Here is a 19,200-nt window from a genome sequence, read left to right on the forward strand (position 1 = left end):
CAAATCTTGAAAAATTATTTATTTGGGAGCGGAATAACTGGGTTGTGGATTAATCAGACCTTGTCTCAACAAAAGTTAACGATTTTTCATTGGGAAACAATGTTATAATTACTATAACAAAACGATCAATTATTCTATAATGAGAACTTAGATGTAAGTATACCTTTTCGCCTTTGAGTAATGTTTTCAACTGCTGATTGAGGTGGGGACTGATTAAAGGACTCTGTCGAAACGAAGCTAAGATTACGAAGCATTACAAAACACTCATAAAATTACGATCACAAACTATTAGCGTATAAAAAAACTGTCTACAGAAAATACAAAAAGGAAACAAAAACCGAGTGCGATAAAAGCCACAACAGAATGTGTCACAGAATTTTATAGCAGTTTTTATCTACACTTGTAGTTTAATTATGTGTAATCCGGAATATATAAACAGTGTAGAAGAACTGATTGAATTTTTATATGAAATAGAACTTAATAACATTCTCTCTCCTTTCTACGTGCCTTCCTGGTGTAATGATTAGCACACTCGGCGCGTAGTCGACCAGTCCAGGTTCGGGTTCAAGCGAGGGCATTTCTCATTTATCACATCTCTAGCTTAACCTAATGTTTACAATGACGCCCAAACAAAAACGTGGTGGATGATGATTCTCCACCATTACGATTTGGCGACTGGGCTTGCTAACAGACCCTCTAACTTCTAAACATCTAACTGTAGTTTGGGCATCTAAATTAAAACAAAGCATAAATTAAACAAAGCTATTCTAAAGCACAGTGCCAGAATTGCAATTTGAAGCAACGATAATTTCTTGCCGACAATAATAAGATTAATGATGGCTTTTGAAATTAATGAGGAAAGAAATTCGCATTACCTGTGTAATAAACAGTAGATCTAACGGAAAAGAAGTTCAGGGTTCTGAAAAAGAGAGATAAATTACTCTAGGTTTTCGGCAGTACTATAAAATCACCTGTCATCACATATCAGTTACAGATGTTTTTCTAGCGGAGGGAGAGCAAGCATAAAAGAGGCGATATCTTCAATGTATTATTTGAATCGAACCCATATGAATGGGGCAAAGGGGAAGAAAGCCCCTTACTTTTACCCTCGAAAGTGGCGGACATATGTTCTGGTGTTACTCCTGTTTTTTTCCAGCTGTCTGTAGCTTTCTGTTGGAATGACAAACTGCCCCATTTCGTACGAATGAATTTGCAGATGACTTTCGCTGCAATCTGCCCTGATTGTTAGCCCCCTTATAACCCGTATTTATTGAGAAAAGTGTGAAAAAAAAATCTGAAAAGCTTCAGATTTTAAATTACGTCCAAAGGTGCGTTTTTTTAAAAAATTTTCTGTTATCTTTATTAATTATCACGTTCTTCGCAATTAAACCATAAAATTTAGTTCAACAGCAATATCGCAAAATAGTTTTAAATTGAACATATCTTTAGAATTTCCGATGCAGAGTCTCGCGTGCTGAAGATAAATTTTTTTTTTTTTTTTTTCTGTACAACGCTGCCATGGCTCGCTTTGAAATCCTTGAGTTTGTTAATCAAAAATTCGTTAAAGTTTTACAAAATATGAAATCGATAATAAAACAAATTCCAAATTTCAAATTTGGGCTTCCACAGGCCCATATTCGTAGGAGGATTACGTCATTCAAAATTCGATGTCTCTAGATACAGTTGTTTTATCACAATGCGAGAAATATATATACATTTATGCAGATTTTTCATTGTTTAATTTCTTCAAATATAATGCAAGACTCTAACATTTTGTGGCAACAGTTTGAAAAGGGAAACGGACATTTATAGTGATTCAATCGCAAAACGAAAACAATAGTCCTTCAGGGACAAAGCTCTTTGGACTTAAAAGAAGAAAGCGGGAATATTTGAATTTTCGGCATTTCCCGAATTCGACTGAACCGTGTGAATCGTATTAGGTAATTTTTGGAAGCAGAAGAGAAGAAAAATTAGCAACGCTTTCGCAGGGAATCGAACCACGGACCTCTGAAATGCCGTCTGTGTTGACCACTACACCACGAAGGCACGCTAGGAATGCGGGAGAAATACCTTATGATAAGGGTAAAATTCCCTTCCCGCATCTTCTAGTTATAACGAACATAAGGTAAAAATACGGAAGCTTGTAGAAAGGAATACTGCTAAGGGGCTAACGGCATTTGCCGCAGGAAACATCATATCATCTGGTCGTATGACGTCACATCTGGAATATTATAACAATAGAATTTCCCTCGTTCCCCTCTGCTGGTTTCTTCCCTCCAAGTTCCGTACGCATTACGACCGGTTTGGGAACCAGCAACCGAAATCGTAATATAATTTCGATTTCATTCGCCTCGTTATTTTTGAGGAAAGCAGACGAAATTTAAGCGCTCTTCGAAACTCTTTACAAAACTGCCAAATTAGCATTACTAATTTGGCAATTTTGTGCTCAATATTTTGTTTCGTTCATTTGGATTATACTGCGTTTCAGTTGTGACTGTTTGCCATTTCAGAGTTCAGTATGAAGGTATGTTCTTTCTTGTCTTTGTTAACTATTTTTGCTTCGAAATTCTATTCAGAGCAATAAACGGAAGAAAATATTTTTTTTAGTGAAATATGCAAAATGACAGTTAGCGCGAAAATTCTAAAATTCATTTTTGAGGGATTATTTCTTAAATTCGGATTTCCTACTGAACATGCTTTCTGTCTATTATCTGTTCGCTGTGTTTAAAATCTGTTTATTATCTTAATATGAATATGAATTAACAAACTTTTTCTATAAGAAAATGCAAGTGAAATAAATATTACAAATAACTTTAAATCAAAACTGATACATCAGGCATATTTACTTTTAACCCGAAAGGGACGTTAGTTTCGAAAAGACAAAACAAAAGTTTTGTGAGCCATCTTCTGAAAAAAAACTTAACATTGGTATGATGAACTGACAAAAGAGTGAAAACAACTTTAAAATGTATGCCAAAACTTAACGCTGCATTGTGAATTCTAAACGTATGTTGCTTTTAAATCTTTTGCAATTTTGCTGTTGAATTGTATATGACGTAAGTATGAAGAAAATGAATTTTAATAACAAAGCTGAAAAGACAAAAGAAATGGGTGAGCAGTGAGTGAAACAGCAGGCTAGTAGACTGCGACGTAGAGAAAAAAGCTTAAAAACCGTTAGAATTTCTTAAACTTTTTTTTCTTTACTATTCAGAAATTATTTATTTTACATCAGAATACCATCAATAATTTTTATATCTTATAAGGTATTTCTCCCACCTTCTTAGCGTGCTTTCGTGGTGTAGTGCTTCTACACGCTGGGTCGGTATTCCAGAGGTCCGTGGTTCGATTCCCGGCGAAGGCGGTTGCTAAATTTTAATCTTGCCTGCCTCCAAATAATCGTAATGTCTCTACAGGGGTGCTTGAACTAAAAGGGTTGTGGATGAGGATTCTCCATACCCGGGATTTGGCGATTGGGCCCCCTAAAAACCCCAGTTGCATTTTAAAAGGGGGAGTATATAAGGTATTTCTCCCATCTTCTTGGCGTGGCTTCGTGGTGTAGTGGTTCTGCACGCTGGGCCGGTATTCCAGAGGTTCGTGGTTCGATTCCCGGCGAAGGCGGTTGCTAAATTTTAATCTTGCCTGCCTCCAAATAATCCTAATGTCTCTACAGGGGCGCTCGAACTAAAAGGGTTGTGGATGAGTATTCTCCATACCCGGGATTTGGCGATTGGGCCCCCTAAAAACCCTAGTCGCCCTTTAAAAGGGGGAGTATATAAGGTATTTCTCCCACCTTCTTGGCGTGGTGTAGTGGTGTAGTGGTTCTGCACGCTGGGCCGGTATTCCAGAGGTCCGTGGTTCGATTCCCGGCGAAGGCGTTTGCTCATTTTTCATCTTGCCTGCTTCCAATTAACCAAATGTCTCTACAATCTTCAAATTATATTTTTAGAATTTTTTTGGTATATTATGTATATCATTAACTATGTCAACTTATAAATTTACCTTCAAAGAATAAATGTGCACGCCATCTCACCGATATTGTACAATGTACAAAAAGATGGGTACAAAAGGCTTGGGATACTAATTAAGCTATTTTTACTTTCTTCTACGAAGTAAAAAGGAAGTATTGTAATCGCGAAAAGTTTCAGGCAGCATATTTTAACGAAAATATCCCATATGACCTCTTTCAAATGCAATTTAACAATGTATTTCCGTGATATATGTACGTAAGGACAGAATAAAACACTCTTTTCCTCCAAACAAATTATAAAACTGCTTTAAAACGAATTCTGAAGAGAATTTTTCGTGGCGTCTGTACGAATGTATGTACGTACGTATCTCGCATAACTCAAAAACAATTAGCCTCAGAACGTTGAAATTTTGTATATAGGACTACTATAACATGTAGATGTGCACACTCATATTTTGGTTGCACCAAACGTATATAAATTTATTTATATATATATCCACTTTGTTACCCGGCTCAGTGATCTCAGTTTGTTTACTCTTATATGTTTGTAAATTGCATATTTTTTGCCTTAAAAATGATTGAATTATGTTGTTCTTATCTTCCGGTTAAGGTTTTTATGCCATTAGTAAATCTGTATGCAATATTTTTAGAATTATCAATTTTAAAATTGTGCCGCTAAGCCTAATAATGTTTTTGATGGCGGTCATTGTTCTTGTTTACATTTGAAACAGCAGGATAGCGGATTTGTTGCCAATCTAAAGAAACTTAGATTCGCAACAACAAAGATAACGCCTTCATTTATTATTTAAATCATGCTTAATCCTTTCTATAATTTTTTCGAGGAAATAAGCGTTTAAGATTTACTTCGTAATTTTTAATACAGATATTTTGAGTTTTTATGTATTTTTGCCTTGTCGCGAAGTGAAAACTGAATTAATTGAATGAGAAATACTCAATCGTCTGTGGAAAACTGTTTCTTTTTTTTTTTTGTTTTGTTTGCTTAATTTCTTTTATGCATCGTTCTAGCTTTATTATAGTATTTGAATAGAACGTGGCAACGATTAGATAATTCTTAAGATGATATAAATTTCGTGCATTCTGAGTCAAAAAACGAATGAAATGTAACGCTCTTAAGTGAACCTAGGGCCATAGTGTGGCTATGATAAACAAATACTAGAGTGAATTTTAAAGAATGCATTTATTCTATTGTGCTTTATGCGCTGTCGGTGAAGTATATTTAATTCAATCCAATAAGTTTAAATAAAATGCAAGAAAAAATGCGTATAATTGAACATTCCGTACAAGGAAGTCATGTGGTGTACACATCAGATTTTTTCTTATTCAATTGCTTTGTTTCTATTTACATGTTCAGTAATGTCTTTCGAATGTCGTTGTGTGTTGTCCATTTAGGCGGTAATCCCAAGCTGAATATTTGTTGTTGTTTCTATTTACATTTTATTCTCAAATTGTTCTGATTATTCGTTTTGCTCCTTGCGTTAATTCTATTTGCTTTTTAATCCAGAATTGTATTTGATTACTTTGTTATTTTATTCCTTTCTTTTGCTTGTTTTCTTAGGATTTTAATGCGTTTCATTCTTCTACTAGTTGATTTTAATTGCATTATCATAATTCAAATTTAATAATAATTTTAAATGCGCGGTTGAAACTCGAAAGCGCGACCTGTCCATTATTTTATCTTTTTATAAATTAATTTGCATTTTTTTAAAAATTTTATGAATTTTTTATAAAAACAATTATAACTTATTTTAAATAAACTAGGCTAATGTAGAAATTTATCCTGAACGTATAAGGCGAAGAAAAAATTCAAAAAAAAAAAAAAAATATTTTATATGCATGCAATTATAAGAGATTATTATAATTGCGTGTATTCTAAATTAATACTTAAGAAAATAATTATGTTAATAAAGAACTATTTTGTATGATTAGCTAATTCTTTATTCCTTTACTGTTACACATGTTATTTTATTTCTTTTGTCGTACAATTAGTACTTCTTATAGTGTTCGAGTGTGTACTTAATAGTTCGACAATTTAATAGTAGTCGCAGAGAAATCTCTAAATAATTTTATTTAACATCTCTAGCGATATTAATATATATTTTATTTCACAAAAGTATTTAACATCCCATATTGCTATTTTAATACTATTTTGTTTGGCTTCTAGCGTGAAATATGACTCCAAATGAAGAATGGCCCAGATGCAGTAGCTTTTCAAATTTTAAAATGCAGTTGAAAGGTGAGTCGTTTCCACATCTATATTTATCTCAGGAATTAGTTGCTAGTAGCTTATTTTCTCTATATTTAAAACAAAGTTCTATAAGGGTAAAAAAATATGTCAATTTATTTATTAATATCGAAAGTTCCTTTGATATTAAAGATACTTATTCTGTGTAAGTCAGCCTAAAATGTTACGAGATTCACCGATAAAATCGTCGACATTGAATCTCTAATGGGCTTGAATAAAAATGCGCCAAATTTTGCAAGCAGTTTATAAGATCAAGATATCTAAAAATATTCTCCTCAAGTACTGGAAGCCCACCAGCGACCGAGCGGTAAAGACGCTGAACACTGGTAGTTCGGTCCGAGGTTCGAATCCCGCGAACGGGCTGGCTGCATGGGCGTTTTCGTGGTTTTCCCGATGTGTAAGGTGTACACTAGCCAGTTTCCCTTAGAAAGTCAACCACAAAGGCATCCCTCCCTTTAGGCAGATAGCCCTCGTGTGATTTGCCATAATTGAATAATCCAAGTACTGAATTTTTCGTAGCAGGAAGTGTGACAAATCTAATATATACCTCGTCAGAATTCGAATCGTTGATTTTCTCGTTTTACGCGACAACAGCACTCATGCCGGAATTTAATAATTCCTTACATTCTCCTCCACTTAAAAGACGATTCGGTGGAGGCTGATATCCAGGCGACCAAATCCAGTCGATGACGAATTATCGTCCTCCACATTTTAATTCGGGGACCATTGTAGAGATTTGTTTTTCGGTGTGGAAAAACAACACTTAAATGCATGTAGTTGCCCTTTGGCAATGTATTCATATTCAGAAACGTAAATCAAATCATAACACAAATTTTAGCTTATTGCACAGTGTAAGCAATTGGATACACAGTGTTTACGTATATAGGTTTGAAAGTTTCAATGTGGTGTAACAGTCATTATTGTGTAGGGAGTGGACATTCATTTGTGTTTACGAATTTTTGATTTTGTGTTTATTGTTATTTTGATGTCTTCAAAGTTTTAAAATTGTTTGAACAAGTTTATACGGTATGTATTATTACGTAAAATTGTTATTACACACTTGCCTAACTTTTATTTTTTTCATAATGTAGCTATTTGGCAACAATAGTATTTTTTCAAAAATTGGAATAAAAACTTAAGATTCTTCTTTTAGTGTTTTTCCTACTTTAACAATAAAAGTAAAAATTCATGCTTTTAAGGGTTAATAATCAACTGTGCCCTTGATTTGAGTCGCGGACTTTCCAGTGCTAGATGGATGTAACCAAAGCATTTACATCACGACAACACGCACGGCGGAAGGCGATAATACCTTATGGAGTTATCTAAATTGAAATGAACGATAATTTTTGTAGTATCTATAATTAGTTTAGAATCCGGTCGAAATGATTATCCGTCTAAAAAAGATTCCATGAGTGTAGGTATGTCTACGTCGAAGTAACTGCAATGAAATAACAATGTAAGTTCAATTAATCGTTTCTCAATACGATGTGTATTTCTCAATAGGCTGTGGAAAGGAAATTTCAATGTCTGATTCAAAAATTGTTTCAATTCGTAGTCGTCTACGAATTTAGCGGCTGGGATGCAAAATTATGTGTCATTTGTTCAACATCACTGATCATTTGTGGGTCAATCTTTGGATTATGGTAACTTGGCGATTTTTGGCGACCAACCCTGCTACAGCAACCTGCTAGTTTTGTTTTGGACGCCATTTTGTTTTCACGAAGTAAAGGCATGATTTTTTTCCCCCCTCAACATTTTTTACCAACAATCTGCTAGCCGAATTACGCTTATGCTAGAACTTTTATGGAACAAAAGTGCTTAATCATGACGAAGATTAGGTGCGAAATTGGGAGAAAGTGCAGAATCGCAAACTGCTTGCCGCGTTTTTAAGAATTGCACATACACGGTATCATCCATGTACACGTCGACCTATATTCACTTAAAAAAAATCCCAGAATTGCACAAAAATGGCATTGCGCACACTCTTGACTTTATCCATGTACGCTGCTAAAGTCCTAGCTAGTAACCTTTATCGCCTTACCAAAATGTCGCCAAACTACCTATTACCATATTCCAAAGATTAGCCCATTTGTTTTTACCTGCTAGCTGTAAACGTTTTATTCTTTTCAAGGATGCGTACGAATTGTTCATCTCAAGCTAAAGAAACCTTGTTTCGTTGCTCGGCTCATTTTCCGTAACATCGCTAATCTGAAATATGTTTTTTGACTTTTCAGCTCTCCATCACTCTATACAAGTGGGTTTCAAAATGGGGTTTCGCAAAAAATCAGAATTCGGCAGGATTTTTTTAAAGTATGAAGATCCCAAAAATAAACATCCAAAATAATTAAAGCTTTTCATTTATATTATTAATGTTACCTGAAGCAATATAAAGTAGATTCTTTTTGTCAATTGCATTCGTAGTGATAATACGGATTTTCTTTTCATTTCCTGCATAAAAAGTCTATAACATTGATATGTATATCTTAAGTAACACTGTAGGGTTTCTCACTATTTTTGTCTAAGATGAACGTCGAGAGACTTAGTGAAATTATCGCAAACAACTAAAGAATTAACTAATCGAGTTCAAACAACTAAAACTTAGACTCGAGAAGAGTTAATATACCCTTTGTTTCACTCAAAATAAGAATAACAGTCGTCCCCCTTCTCGAGCTTACAGGAAAGTCTCTACTCGGAATAAAGAAAATCTGATGTCTACACCACATGACTTCCTTGTACGGAATATTAAATTATATGCACTTTTTCTTGCATTTCATTTAAACTTATTGGATTGAATTAAATATACTTCGCCGACAGCGAATAAACCACACTAGAATAAATGCATTCTTTAAAATTCATTGTAGTATTTGTTTACCATAGCGACACTCTGGCACTAGATTCACTTAACAGTATTATGTTTCGTTCATATTATAACTCATAATGCGCAAAATTTATATCATTTAAAGAATAGAATTATCTAATCGTTGCCACATGTTCTATTCAACGACTATAATAAAGCTAAAACGATGTGTAAAAGAAATTAAGCAAACAAAACAAAAAAAGAAACAGTTTTTCACAGACGATCGAGTATTTCTCATTCAATTAATTCGGTTCTCACTTCGCGACAAGGCAAAAATACATAAAAACTCAAAATATCTGTATTAAAAATTACGAAATAAATCTTAAACACTTATTTCCTCGAAAAAATTCCAGAAAGGATTAAGCATAATTTCATTGGAAATAATAAATGAAGGCGTTACCTTTGTTGTTGCGAAGCTAAGTTTCTCTAGATTGGCAACAAATCCACTAGTCTGCTGTTTCAAATGTAAACAATCAATGGCCGCCATAAAAAAAGGCTTAGCGGCACTTAAACAATTTTAAAATTGTTGATAATGCTAAAAATATTGCATACAGATTTACTAAAGGCATAAAAACCTGTAACCGGAAGATAAAAACAACATAATTCAATCATTTTTAAAGCAAAAAATGCACAATTTACAAACATATACGAGTAAAGAAACCGAGATCACTGAGCCGGGTAACAGAGTGGAGATATATATATATATATATATATATTTATATACGTTTGGTGCGGCCGATTGCAACCAAAATACGAGGTGCACATCTACATGTTATAGCAGTCCTATATACAAAATTTCAACGTTCTGAGGCTACTCGTTTTTGAGTTATGCGAGATACGTACGTACATACGTTCGTACAGACGCCACGAAAAATTCTCTTCAGAATTACTTTTAAAGCAGTTTTATAATTTTTTTTGGAGGAAACGAGTCTTTTATTCTGTCTTTACGTACAGATATCACCAAAAACATCGTTAAATTGCATTCGATAGAGGTCAAAATGGATATTTTCGTTGAAATATGCTGCCTGTAACTTTTCGCGATTACAATACTTCCTTTTTACTTCGTACAAGGAAGTAAAAAAACAACTAAACTATAATTAACTAGAGACTTAGTGGAAGCTAAATACAAGTATCTAACCTAGTCGGTCCTTAATTTGAAAGCACGTAATACTACGAAGAGCGTAACAGCTTCAAAAGAGACTTAGCCCGAAGGCAAACACGCGCTACTAAGGATTCCTAGCCGTCTCTCTCAAAGTTAGTTGAACCTTCCTTAAATACTTCTTCTAACTCATTTGCATTCAACTCGATTCTAAAAACTCATTCTGTTAGGGAGTTGTAAGTGGAAACAAGAATGGATAGGAAAGGTCTTCCAAATTAAAATAACTGTTATGAAATTAAAATATACCTTACGAAACGTATACCAATGTTACATGGCTTCGTCATAAAATGTACGTAACACTGCTCTACATGTTGCATAATATTCTACATAAAATGCATGTAACATTGCTGTATTGTTAAACCTTACTTTTAAAACATTTCTTATCTAAGAATAACAGGGGTAAATTACGTGTATTTAAGTAGTGTAGAACATTTAAATAGATAACACTTTCAACAAGTGTCGAAACGTTAGGTTATATTGAAGCGATATAACAATATAAGAAAGATGAAAAATGAGCAATGCCCTCGCCGGGACTCCAGCCACGGACCTCTCGAATTCGCGTCGAGCCTGCTGACCACTACACTACGAAGGCATGCCAAGAAGACGGGAGAAATACCTTATATACTCCCCCTTTCAAAGAGCGACTGGTGTTTTTAGAAGACTCAATCGCCAAATCTTGGTGGTGAAGAATCATCATTCATCACCTTTTAGTTCGGGCTTCGGGCACCACTGTAGAGACATTAGGTGGTTTTTTTTTTTTTTTTTTTTTTTTTTTTAAACCAGGAGAGATGAAAAATGAGCAACGCCTCAACCGGAATCGAACCACGGACATCTGGAATACGCACACAGCGTGCTGACCACTACACTACGAAGGCATGCTAAGAAGGCGGGAGAAATACCATATAGGCGTACTACGATATTCTGAATGTTTTCGTCTCTAAATGCCAACTGTACAGTTCAAAATATTTTATTTGAACTATCCTTATACTATACTTCAATTACTATGTCGGAATTAAAGGAGTTTTCAGCTTGCTTTTCTGCGTAAATTTTATACGAGTTTCTTGATCCATAACATCCTAATTATTTCAGTATTTTCGTCTTTTTGTACTTATACATAAAGATAGAAAGAATAACAAAAATATAATGACCATAAACTTAACAACCATGTGTGTAACTTATGATTTAGATATGTTACTGTGAAAGACCGAAATTGGAGAATGTCGACTTTCACCGGAGAATGTCAACCTTCACCAAATACGTCGGTAAAAGATCGAATATTTCTTTACATTCTTGTACATTCGGACCCTCACCGGTGTATGTCGACAATCACAGATATGCTTTGGTGTAGGTCGAAAAGAGAGGAGTATATGTACACGCTGCCATTCCAAAAGGAAGTGTTCCACAAATAAATGCAGTTGTAAAAGCAAGGGCCTCTTGTGCAATTCAAAGTGTCGTAATAGTTTAAGTTGTTGCAATAAATAAGATTTGAATCGCATAATTTGATAAGTTTATAACTTCTATTATTTTCCTTTCACATTTTGAATGTACTGTGTGTTTTAAGTTCTTATATTCTTAAGTTCCTATTCTGAGTCTCAAGTGCGTTTTTTCGCAAATGAATTACGGAGAAGGAAATATAATATTCTTATATGTTCAACATTCACCATTAGTACATGGTGAATGTCGACATTCACAGGTGTAAGTCAGAAATAAGAGTATTCGGAAAATATTTCGGACATACACCAAGCGACTATGTGAATGTTGACATTCACCGGTGAAAGTCGACATTCTCCAGACTTCGGTGTTTCACCGTAACAAATACATTTCTTAAATAAGTCTATTTTTGAATATTATAACCCCACACAGATCAAAATAACAGATTTGATCTATGAAATTTATTTGCCTATTTCTAGAATTAGATAATGTTCGGCAGTATTACCTATCAAAAAGTACGAAACCAAATTATTACCGATTCTTAATAATACATAGTCTTAAAAAATACACAAAGAATTTCACATTGAAATAATATTAATTTCTTTTTATGGTATCTTTATTGAATATGACCTTATCCTTAATGAATATGTAATTATTCCGTAATGAATATGTAATATGACAGTATTCTATAATTGTTTTTAGGCATCTTGCATTTCTAATTCACTTTCGTTGCCGTATATCTTTCGAATTCTTCCTCTCTCATAACTTATCCTAATAAAATTTTTCTAATTCAAATGTTTCAGGCGCAGTATATGGCATCTTACAAATTCGCCAAATGTGTTCGTATTTGATATTTATTTCACTACACTTGCTCGAGAAGAGAAATGTGCCCGAACATTCTGCAAATATTCACTTAAATAACGAGCGTAATTAATGTTATTTACCAATTTCCTGAAAACAAAAAATTAAGTTTAATTCACTTTCTGTTCTCATTCAATGCCTCTGTCTTGAAAAGTCGAGCAGCCCAAATGCGTTCTAACTTCTACATAAAATGATTGTAGTATTGTTTTGCCGCCACATTCTAATTGGCTCAGAGCTTTGCGCAAGCGCGCTGTGGAATTTCTTTTCCCCTTTCGAAGAGCGGCTGGAGAAAGGATGAGGGATGAAACATTTTGTTGGCTCGGTTGAAATATTGGCTATTTATCCCCGATTTCTGCAGATTTGATGCTTGTAAACTGAAAACGTGTTTTCAATAGCCGATGATCGTGGTCCTCTTTGTTATTCTTACGTTACGCTTTACAATATCTTTTTAGTCTGGAATAGGACTTCGGCCCATGCACCCATACCTCGTGGCCTTGGGCCACCCTAAGGAGATCCTGGTCCTCTAATCCACGAAATTTGTGCAAAATGAAAGCTATAAGACAAGATGCAAACGTTTTCACGTAAATGATGTCATCCTCATTAAGCAGTAGCAAACAACCTTTTCAATGACAATGTCACGCTTTAGAAACATTTGAAAAGTAGGACCATCTCACACTTCAGAAACACTCGTCACACTATAAATATAAGGTATTTTTCCTGCCTTCGTGGTCTGGTGGTCTGCTTGCTGGGCGCGTATTCCAGAGGTCCGCAGTTCGATTCCCGGCGAAAAAGCGTTGCTAATTTTACACTTTATTACCTGCTCCCCTGCCCTCTGAAAGAACATTTTCGACAGCAGTTCTTTCCTTCCGACTACTTCACATATCCTGTGAATAGACTGCTCACGGACTATGACTGCAACATGGGTATCTTAGAGATAATGAAGCAAGTGAATAAAAATAATTAAATCCAAGATACTACAGATTAATGTAAAATGTAGAAAGGCGTCCTAACCGTCAGATTGCTAGCAATAACTAGGATGACTTCCTAACCCTGTAGTGCCATTAACTTAGTTAGGCGGAACAGGTTAAGTAAAGTGACGATATATCTCTTCTGCTTTAAAATTAACCTAATGTCTCTAAAGTGGCGCCCGAACTAAAAGGGTGTTGGATGATAATTCTCCTCACCCAGGATTCGGCGATTGGGTCCCCTAAAAACCACAGTCGCCCTTTAAAAGGGGGAATATATAAGGGATTTCTTCCGCCTTCCTGGCATGCCTTTGTGATGTGGTGGTCTGCACCCTGGGCGCGTATTCCAGAGTTCCGCGGTTCCATTCCCGGCGAAGGCGTCGCTAATTTTTCATCTCTCCTGCTTTAAAATTAACCTAATGTAAATTAGGTTTAAAATTAACCTAATTTATGTAAACATAGGTCTCTACATAAATAAGTGGTCGTAGCCCGACACACCTAACCAAATAAACATAAAGTCTACATAAATTAGGTTTAAAATTAACCTAATTTATGTAGACATAAGTCTCTACATAAATAAGTGGTCGTAGCCCGACACACCTAACCAAATAAACATAAAGTCTACATGAATTAGGTTTAAAATTAACCTAATTTATGTAGACATAAGTCTCTACATAAGTAAGTGGTCGTAGCCCGACACACCTAACCAAACAAGTTAGTCTTAAAAGGCCACGCTCAATTCAACAAAGGAAAATAAGTAAAACATAAAATACTAACTGGAAATAATCATGTGTTAATAATAATTAAAAGTGAAGGAAAAGGACAAAAACAAACGTTTACACAAAAGTAGACATTAAAGACAGAAACGCGAATACTGTCAGGTATATCGTCCATTATAAGGTGTTCTATAAGGTCAGTTTGGAAATAGGATTAGTATGAATGCCTAGCAGGTATCATACCACATATAAGGTATTTTCTCCCTGTTAACAGCACTATAAAATAAGAACTCTTAGACGGGCCCCTCAATAGAAGGCCTCCGTAAACGGGGGCAGCCAGCAACCCAGTCGACCCCAAACAAAATTAAATTAACTTAATAAATAAGCACATCTAACACAAAATTACAAACAAACAAAAAAAAGTATTTTCACTATAAGGTATTTTCTCCCTGCTTTCTGCATCCCTTCAGGGAGTAATGGTTAGCGCACTCGGCGCGTATTCGAGAGATCTAGGTTCGAGTCTCGGCGAAGGCCTAGGTCATTTTGATGCGGGAGAAGTGAAAAATTATTGCTCATTTTTCACGTCTCTCGCATCAAAATGACCTAATGATTCGAGAGTGGCGCCCGAACTAAAAAAGGTGGTGGATGATGATTCTTTACTACCAGGATTCGGCGATTGGGTCCTTTAATCTCCATCGGCCTTTAAAAGAGGGAGTATATATGGTATTTTCTCCCTCCTTCCAACATGCCTTCGTGCTATAACGGTTTGCACACTCGGCGCGTATGGAAATCCAGGTTCGAGTCCTGGCGAGGCCATTGCACATTTTTCACGTCTTGTGCTTAGAAAAACCTAATGATTCCTTTACACTTCCGCATGTCATGGCACATTTGGAAAACATTTTAAAACGTAAGTGTCAATAAATCACGTTGGATCAATTTTGAGTAAAACGGTATCGAATTGCGATTAAAGACAAAGAAAAGATAAAAGAATTTGCTCTCTAAAGACGCCTGATATTTTTATAAAAGGGAACACTTCACCCACAAACTATAGTGCCATCCCTATCATTTTTCCTTATGTCGTCCTGCCTTCTTCGCACAGGTACAGTAAAATTAAATTAAGTTCCATTTATTTTTAGCCCAGAAGGACTATTCATTTCGTTTTGGCATTTTGCATTGATTCGCTATAAATATAGGTTCACTTTTCAGTTTGTTGCCATCCAATCGCCCTGTGTCATATTTAAAGAAATTAAATAATAAAGACTGTGTATAAATGTGTGTGTGTTTCTCACATTGGGATAAAACAACGGTACCTAGAGCTATCCAATTTTGAATAACGTAATCCTTCGCCGAATATGGGCATCTACTAATTTGAAAATTGTTTTATTATCGATTTCATATTTTGTAACACTTCGACACATTTTTGATTAAAACTCTCAACAATTTCAAGACGAGCAGTGGCAACACTGTACGGAAAAAAAATTATATCCCTAGCGCGCGAGACTGTGTATCGGAAATTCTAAAGATATGCTCATTTTAAAATTATTTTGAGACATTGCTATTGAACTGGATTTTATGGTTTAAGTGCAAAGAACATGAAACTTAATAAATAAAGGTAACGCACAAAAGGTTAAAAAAAGTCCCTTTTTGCGTAATGTAAAATCTTAAAGCTTTCAGATTTTTTTATATCTGAATATTTTATTTGTGGATAGATTTATCCACAAATTATTTAATATTTTGTTTTTTCATTAATAGTTTCCTTTGGTTATGAATTTGCGTTAAATCATGCGTTTACGATTTAAAGTTTCATTAAGCAATCATCTGCAGTCCAGGAACAAATTTAATTTATTCCTTTTACATTAATTCCTGTTATGAATTTTGTTCCGCTCTATGAGCATTTCGGGTGACGGGCGCGAATTAAATTCGCGAACCGAGGCTTCGCTGTATACCCACGTGACAAGCGTATTAAATAAATAAACGAATGTATCTATAAATTGAGCCACTGCGAGTTTCCTTCGAATACAAATATATGCCGTGCATGAAATGCTTAAAAGCGGTTTTGGAAGTTATATAAATATTTGATTTTTCCACTGGTGAAGTTAACTTTCAGAATAAGATAGATATATTCCTGGTTCCACCACTTGTGCCAGACGCGACACCATAATTCCGTATTAGTTAATAGTATACAATTTACAAGAAGCCGTATATGGGATTGTTAGCAGTAATTGAATGCGTAAAGAATAAGCCATTCTTTTTTTTTAGCACAGTGGCTGCCATACCACCCATACGTATTAACTTATGTGGGTCCTTAGTCATCTACATACGGGTGACCATTTTATCCCTTGAATGAAGATTGATGCTCTTAATGACTTCTTAACACACTACACCAGAATTACTTAAAAATTATCAAAACAATAAATTAAGAATGTAGTTAAAAATTAAGAAAAATTTATCTTATATTCTAAGAAACATAAAAAAAAAATATGTGTACACCACGATTTCCTTGTACGGAATATTAAAATATACGCTTTTTTTCCGGCATTTCATTTAAATTATTTCCTCGAATTTCATTTCAGATAGATTTCTCATTCAATTAATTGAGTTCTCATTTCGCGACAAGGCAAAAATACATAAAAACTCAAAATATCTATATTATAAATCGAAAGGTATAGGAAAACACAAAACACCAAATACGGTTAAAACAATTAAAAAGTAATTTTTACAATTAAAATTAGAGTTTCTACCCAAAAACAAGCAATACGGCCAGCGGGCAAAAAGACAGATTTTTCGGTGCACAAAACTAAAAAGTTCCCTTTTAATTCCACCCGGTAAAAAGGCACTAAAAATGCAGAAAGACTTCATTCATTATTCTGCTAAGTTTCAAATGTAAACAAATATAGCTGCTATGGTAAAAAAATTACGCTTAGCCGCACGCTTATTCACAAAGCCTACAGACCGTTTCTTCTGCTGTTTGCTCCGATTGGTTAAAAGAGGTAGGGTTACAGAATCTAGTGCTTGGCGACTTTTGGTTCATCGCCTTTACAATTTGTATCTGAGCGTCGTGTACCAAAAAGTGAGCATAACCCACCGGAGAAACCGCAGATCAATGGTAACGAGCGCGAGAATAATTCTCAGATTTCTAGGTCGCCGGTTCTATCCCCGCTCGTAGCTTTCATAAACTCTGCTCTATACGGATTTATTTTTATTTTAACTTTATTGAATGACTTTGTCATTATTTGTCTTTTTGCCTTCAGGTACGGTGTTAAAAATTAAACGCCTTTATTTTCTCTATTTTTGTTAATGTTAATTTTTCTTATTTTTATTTACTGGTTTGTACTCTTTGTAGTAGGTACCAGTAAGCAAGATTACGATCCAAGATCCCGAAAAGCGTTTCAATAGATAGCGCATAACGGCATAAAATATAATTTTAGTTATACTTACTCGTAAAAAGAATAGGTATCCGACACCCTTAACTGTTTACTGAATGTTTTCATTTGGTTAATTTTTTAATATTCCTTTATTTGTATAAATTAATGCGCTATGAAAATTTACACAACAGGCTCTTCCTAAGTGAAATAACGAAAAAGTGCATATGCTGTCTCGATATAAACACCTTTTTTTGTAAAACAGTTACGTACTTTTAAAAGTTTAAATTGAAATACAAATAAACTATTAATAAGATCAGTAGGTTATTTAAGATATATTCCACACAAATCCTCTAAGCTTTCATTCATAAACTAAAAAAATATTGAATGAAATAAACACTGTTTCCGTTTGTTTGGCGTTAATTACCACGCCTACAGGGCGATAACTCGCCATTCCAAATATGACCGCCAAGCAGATGTTTCCTCCAATGAGAGCAGCCCGTAGCGAAATTGTCTGTAGGCTTTGTGAATATGCTAGCTGCACTTAAACAACTTTTAAGTTATTGATAATTCTACAACTGTTGCACGCAGATTAACTAAAAGGCATAAAAACTTTAACCGGAAGGTAAGAACAACATAATTCACTCATTTATAGAGCAAAAAATGCACAATTTACCAACTTATAAGAATAAAAAAAACTGAGCTCGCGGAGCCAAGTAACAGAGTGTGTATATATACTTTTGGTGAGGCTGATTGCACTTAAAAAGGGAGATGAACGTTATAGCAGCCTCATATACAAAATTTCAACGTTCTAAGGCTATTCGTTTTTTAGTTATGAGAGATACATACATACGTACGTACGCCAGGAAAAATCACTTAATCCATTTTAAATCAGTTTTATAATTTGTTTGGGGAAAAAGAGTCCTTTATTCCGTCTTTACGTAGAGATATCATTCAAAAACATCGTTAAATTGCATTCGATAGCGGTCAAAATGTATATTTTCTTTCAAATATGATAACCGGAATTTTTCGTGATTACAATATTTCTTTCACTTAAATACAAGCAAGTAAAACCGCTTTTGGTTTACTTAAGCCATACATTATTATAACTTCCGGCTACTGAATTTTCTAAGAATCCCAAACTCAGAAAGACGGGACTATTCTTTTGGATTCTGAATTTCAGTTAGAAAGTCCTCCACGAAGGCGTCCGTCCCTTTAAGTAGACAGCCCTCGAGTGCTTCGCCGTAATTAAATAAACCTAACCAATCTAAGTTTCAATACAACCAAGAGGGGAAAAAATTATGATTCTAAACGAATAAAATAAGTGAAATAAAATTTTCAAACACATCTAGTAAATAAATTTTTATTGATTGATTTCGATTTATTAATAATAATAACATATCGATTAAAGTTACTGCTTTGAAAAAAAATTATTGCTTCGGAATAATTTGAAATCGGAGAAATCTGCGTTTCCATGACGCAGATTCTAGGATGCACTCCATTTTTAGGGACGATTATATCGGAGAAACTGCGCAGTAGAATTCTAAAAATATTCTATTTTCTTGCTTAAATTCGAAATATGAAAAATAATTACCCATGACTACAATCCCAGTCATATG

The 19,200-nt window shown here is 34.6% G+C and overlaps 1 protein-coding gene across 4 annotated transcripts in view; it reads left to right on the forward strand.

Moving 5' to 3' along the window:
* LOC118194177 (transcriptional corepressor CBFA2T3-like) overlaps nt 1–19,200 on the forward strand; it is a 248,354-nt gene that overhangs the window by 111,006 nt on the left and 118,148 nt on the right. For all 4 annotated transcript variants that reach the window (XM_085821250.1, XM_085821251.1, XM_085821248.1 and 1 more), the window contains exon 3: nt 6,150–6,221. In XM_085821250.1, the coding sequence (XP_085677376.1) occupies nt 6,158–6,221 (64 nt within the window). In that variant the 5' untranslated portion in view covers nt 6,150–6,157. The remainder of the gene's footprint in view (nt 1–6,149; nt 6,222–19,200) is intronic.

This window comes from Stegodyphus dumicola, chromosome 7 (assembly GCF_044657685.1).
Source record: "Stegodyphus dumicola isolate Sdum_Otavi_A_Nest chromosome 7, ASM4465768v1".
Lineage (NCBI taxonomy): Eukaryota > Metazoa > Arthropoda > Arachnida > Araneae > Eresidae > Stegodyphus > Stegodyphus dumicola.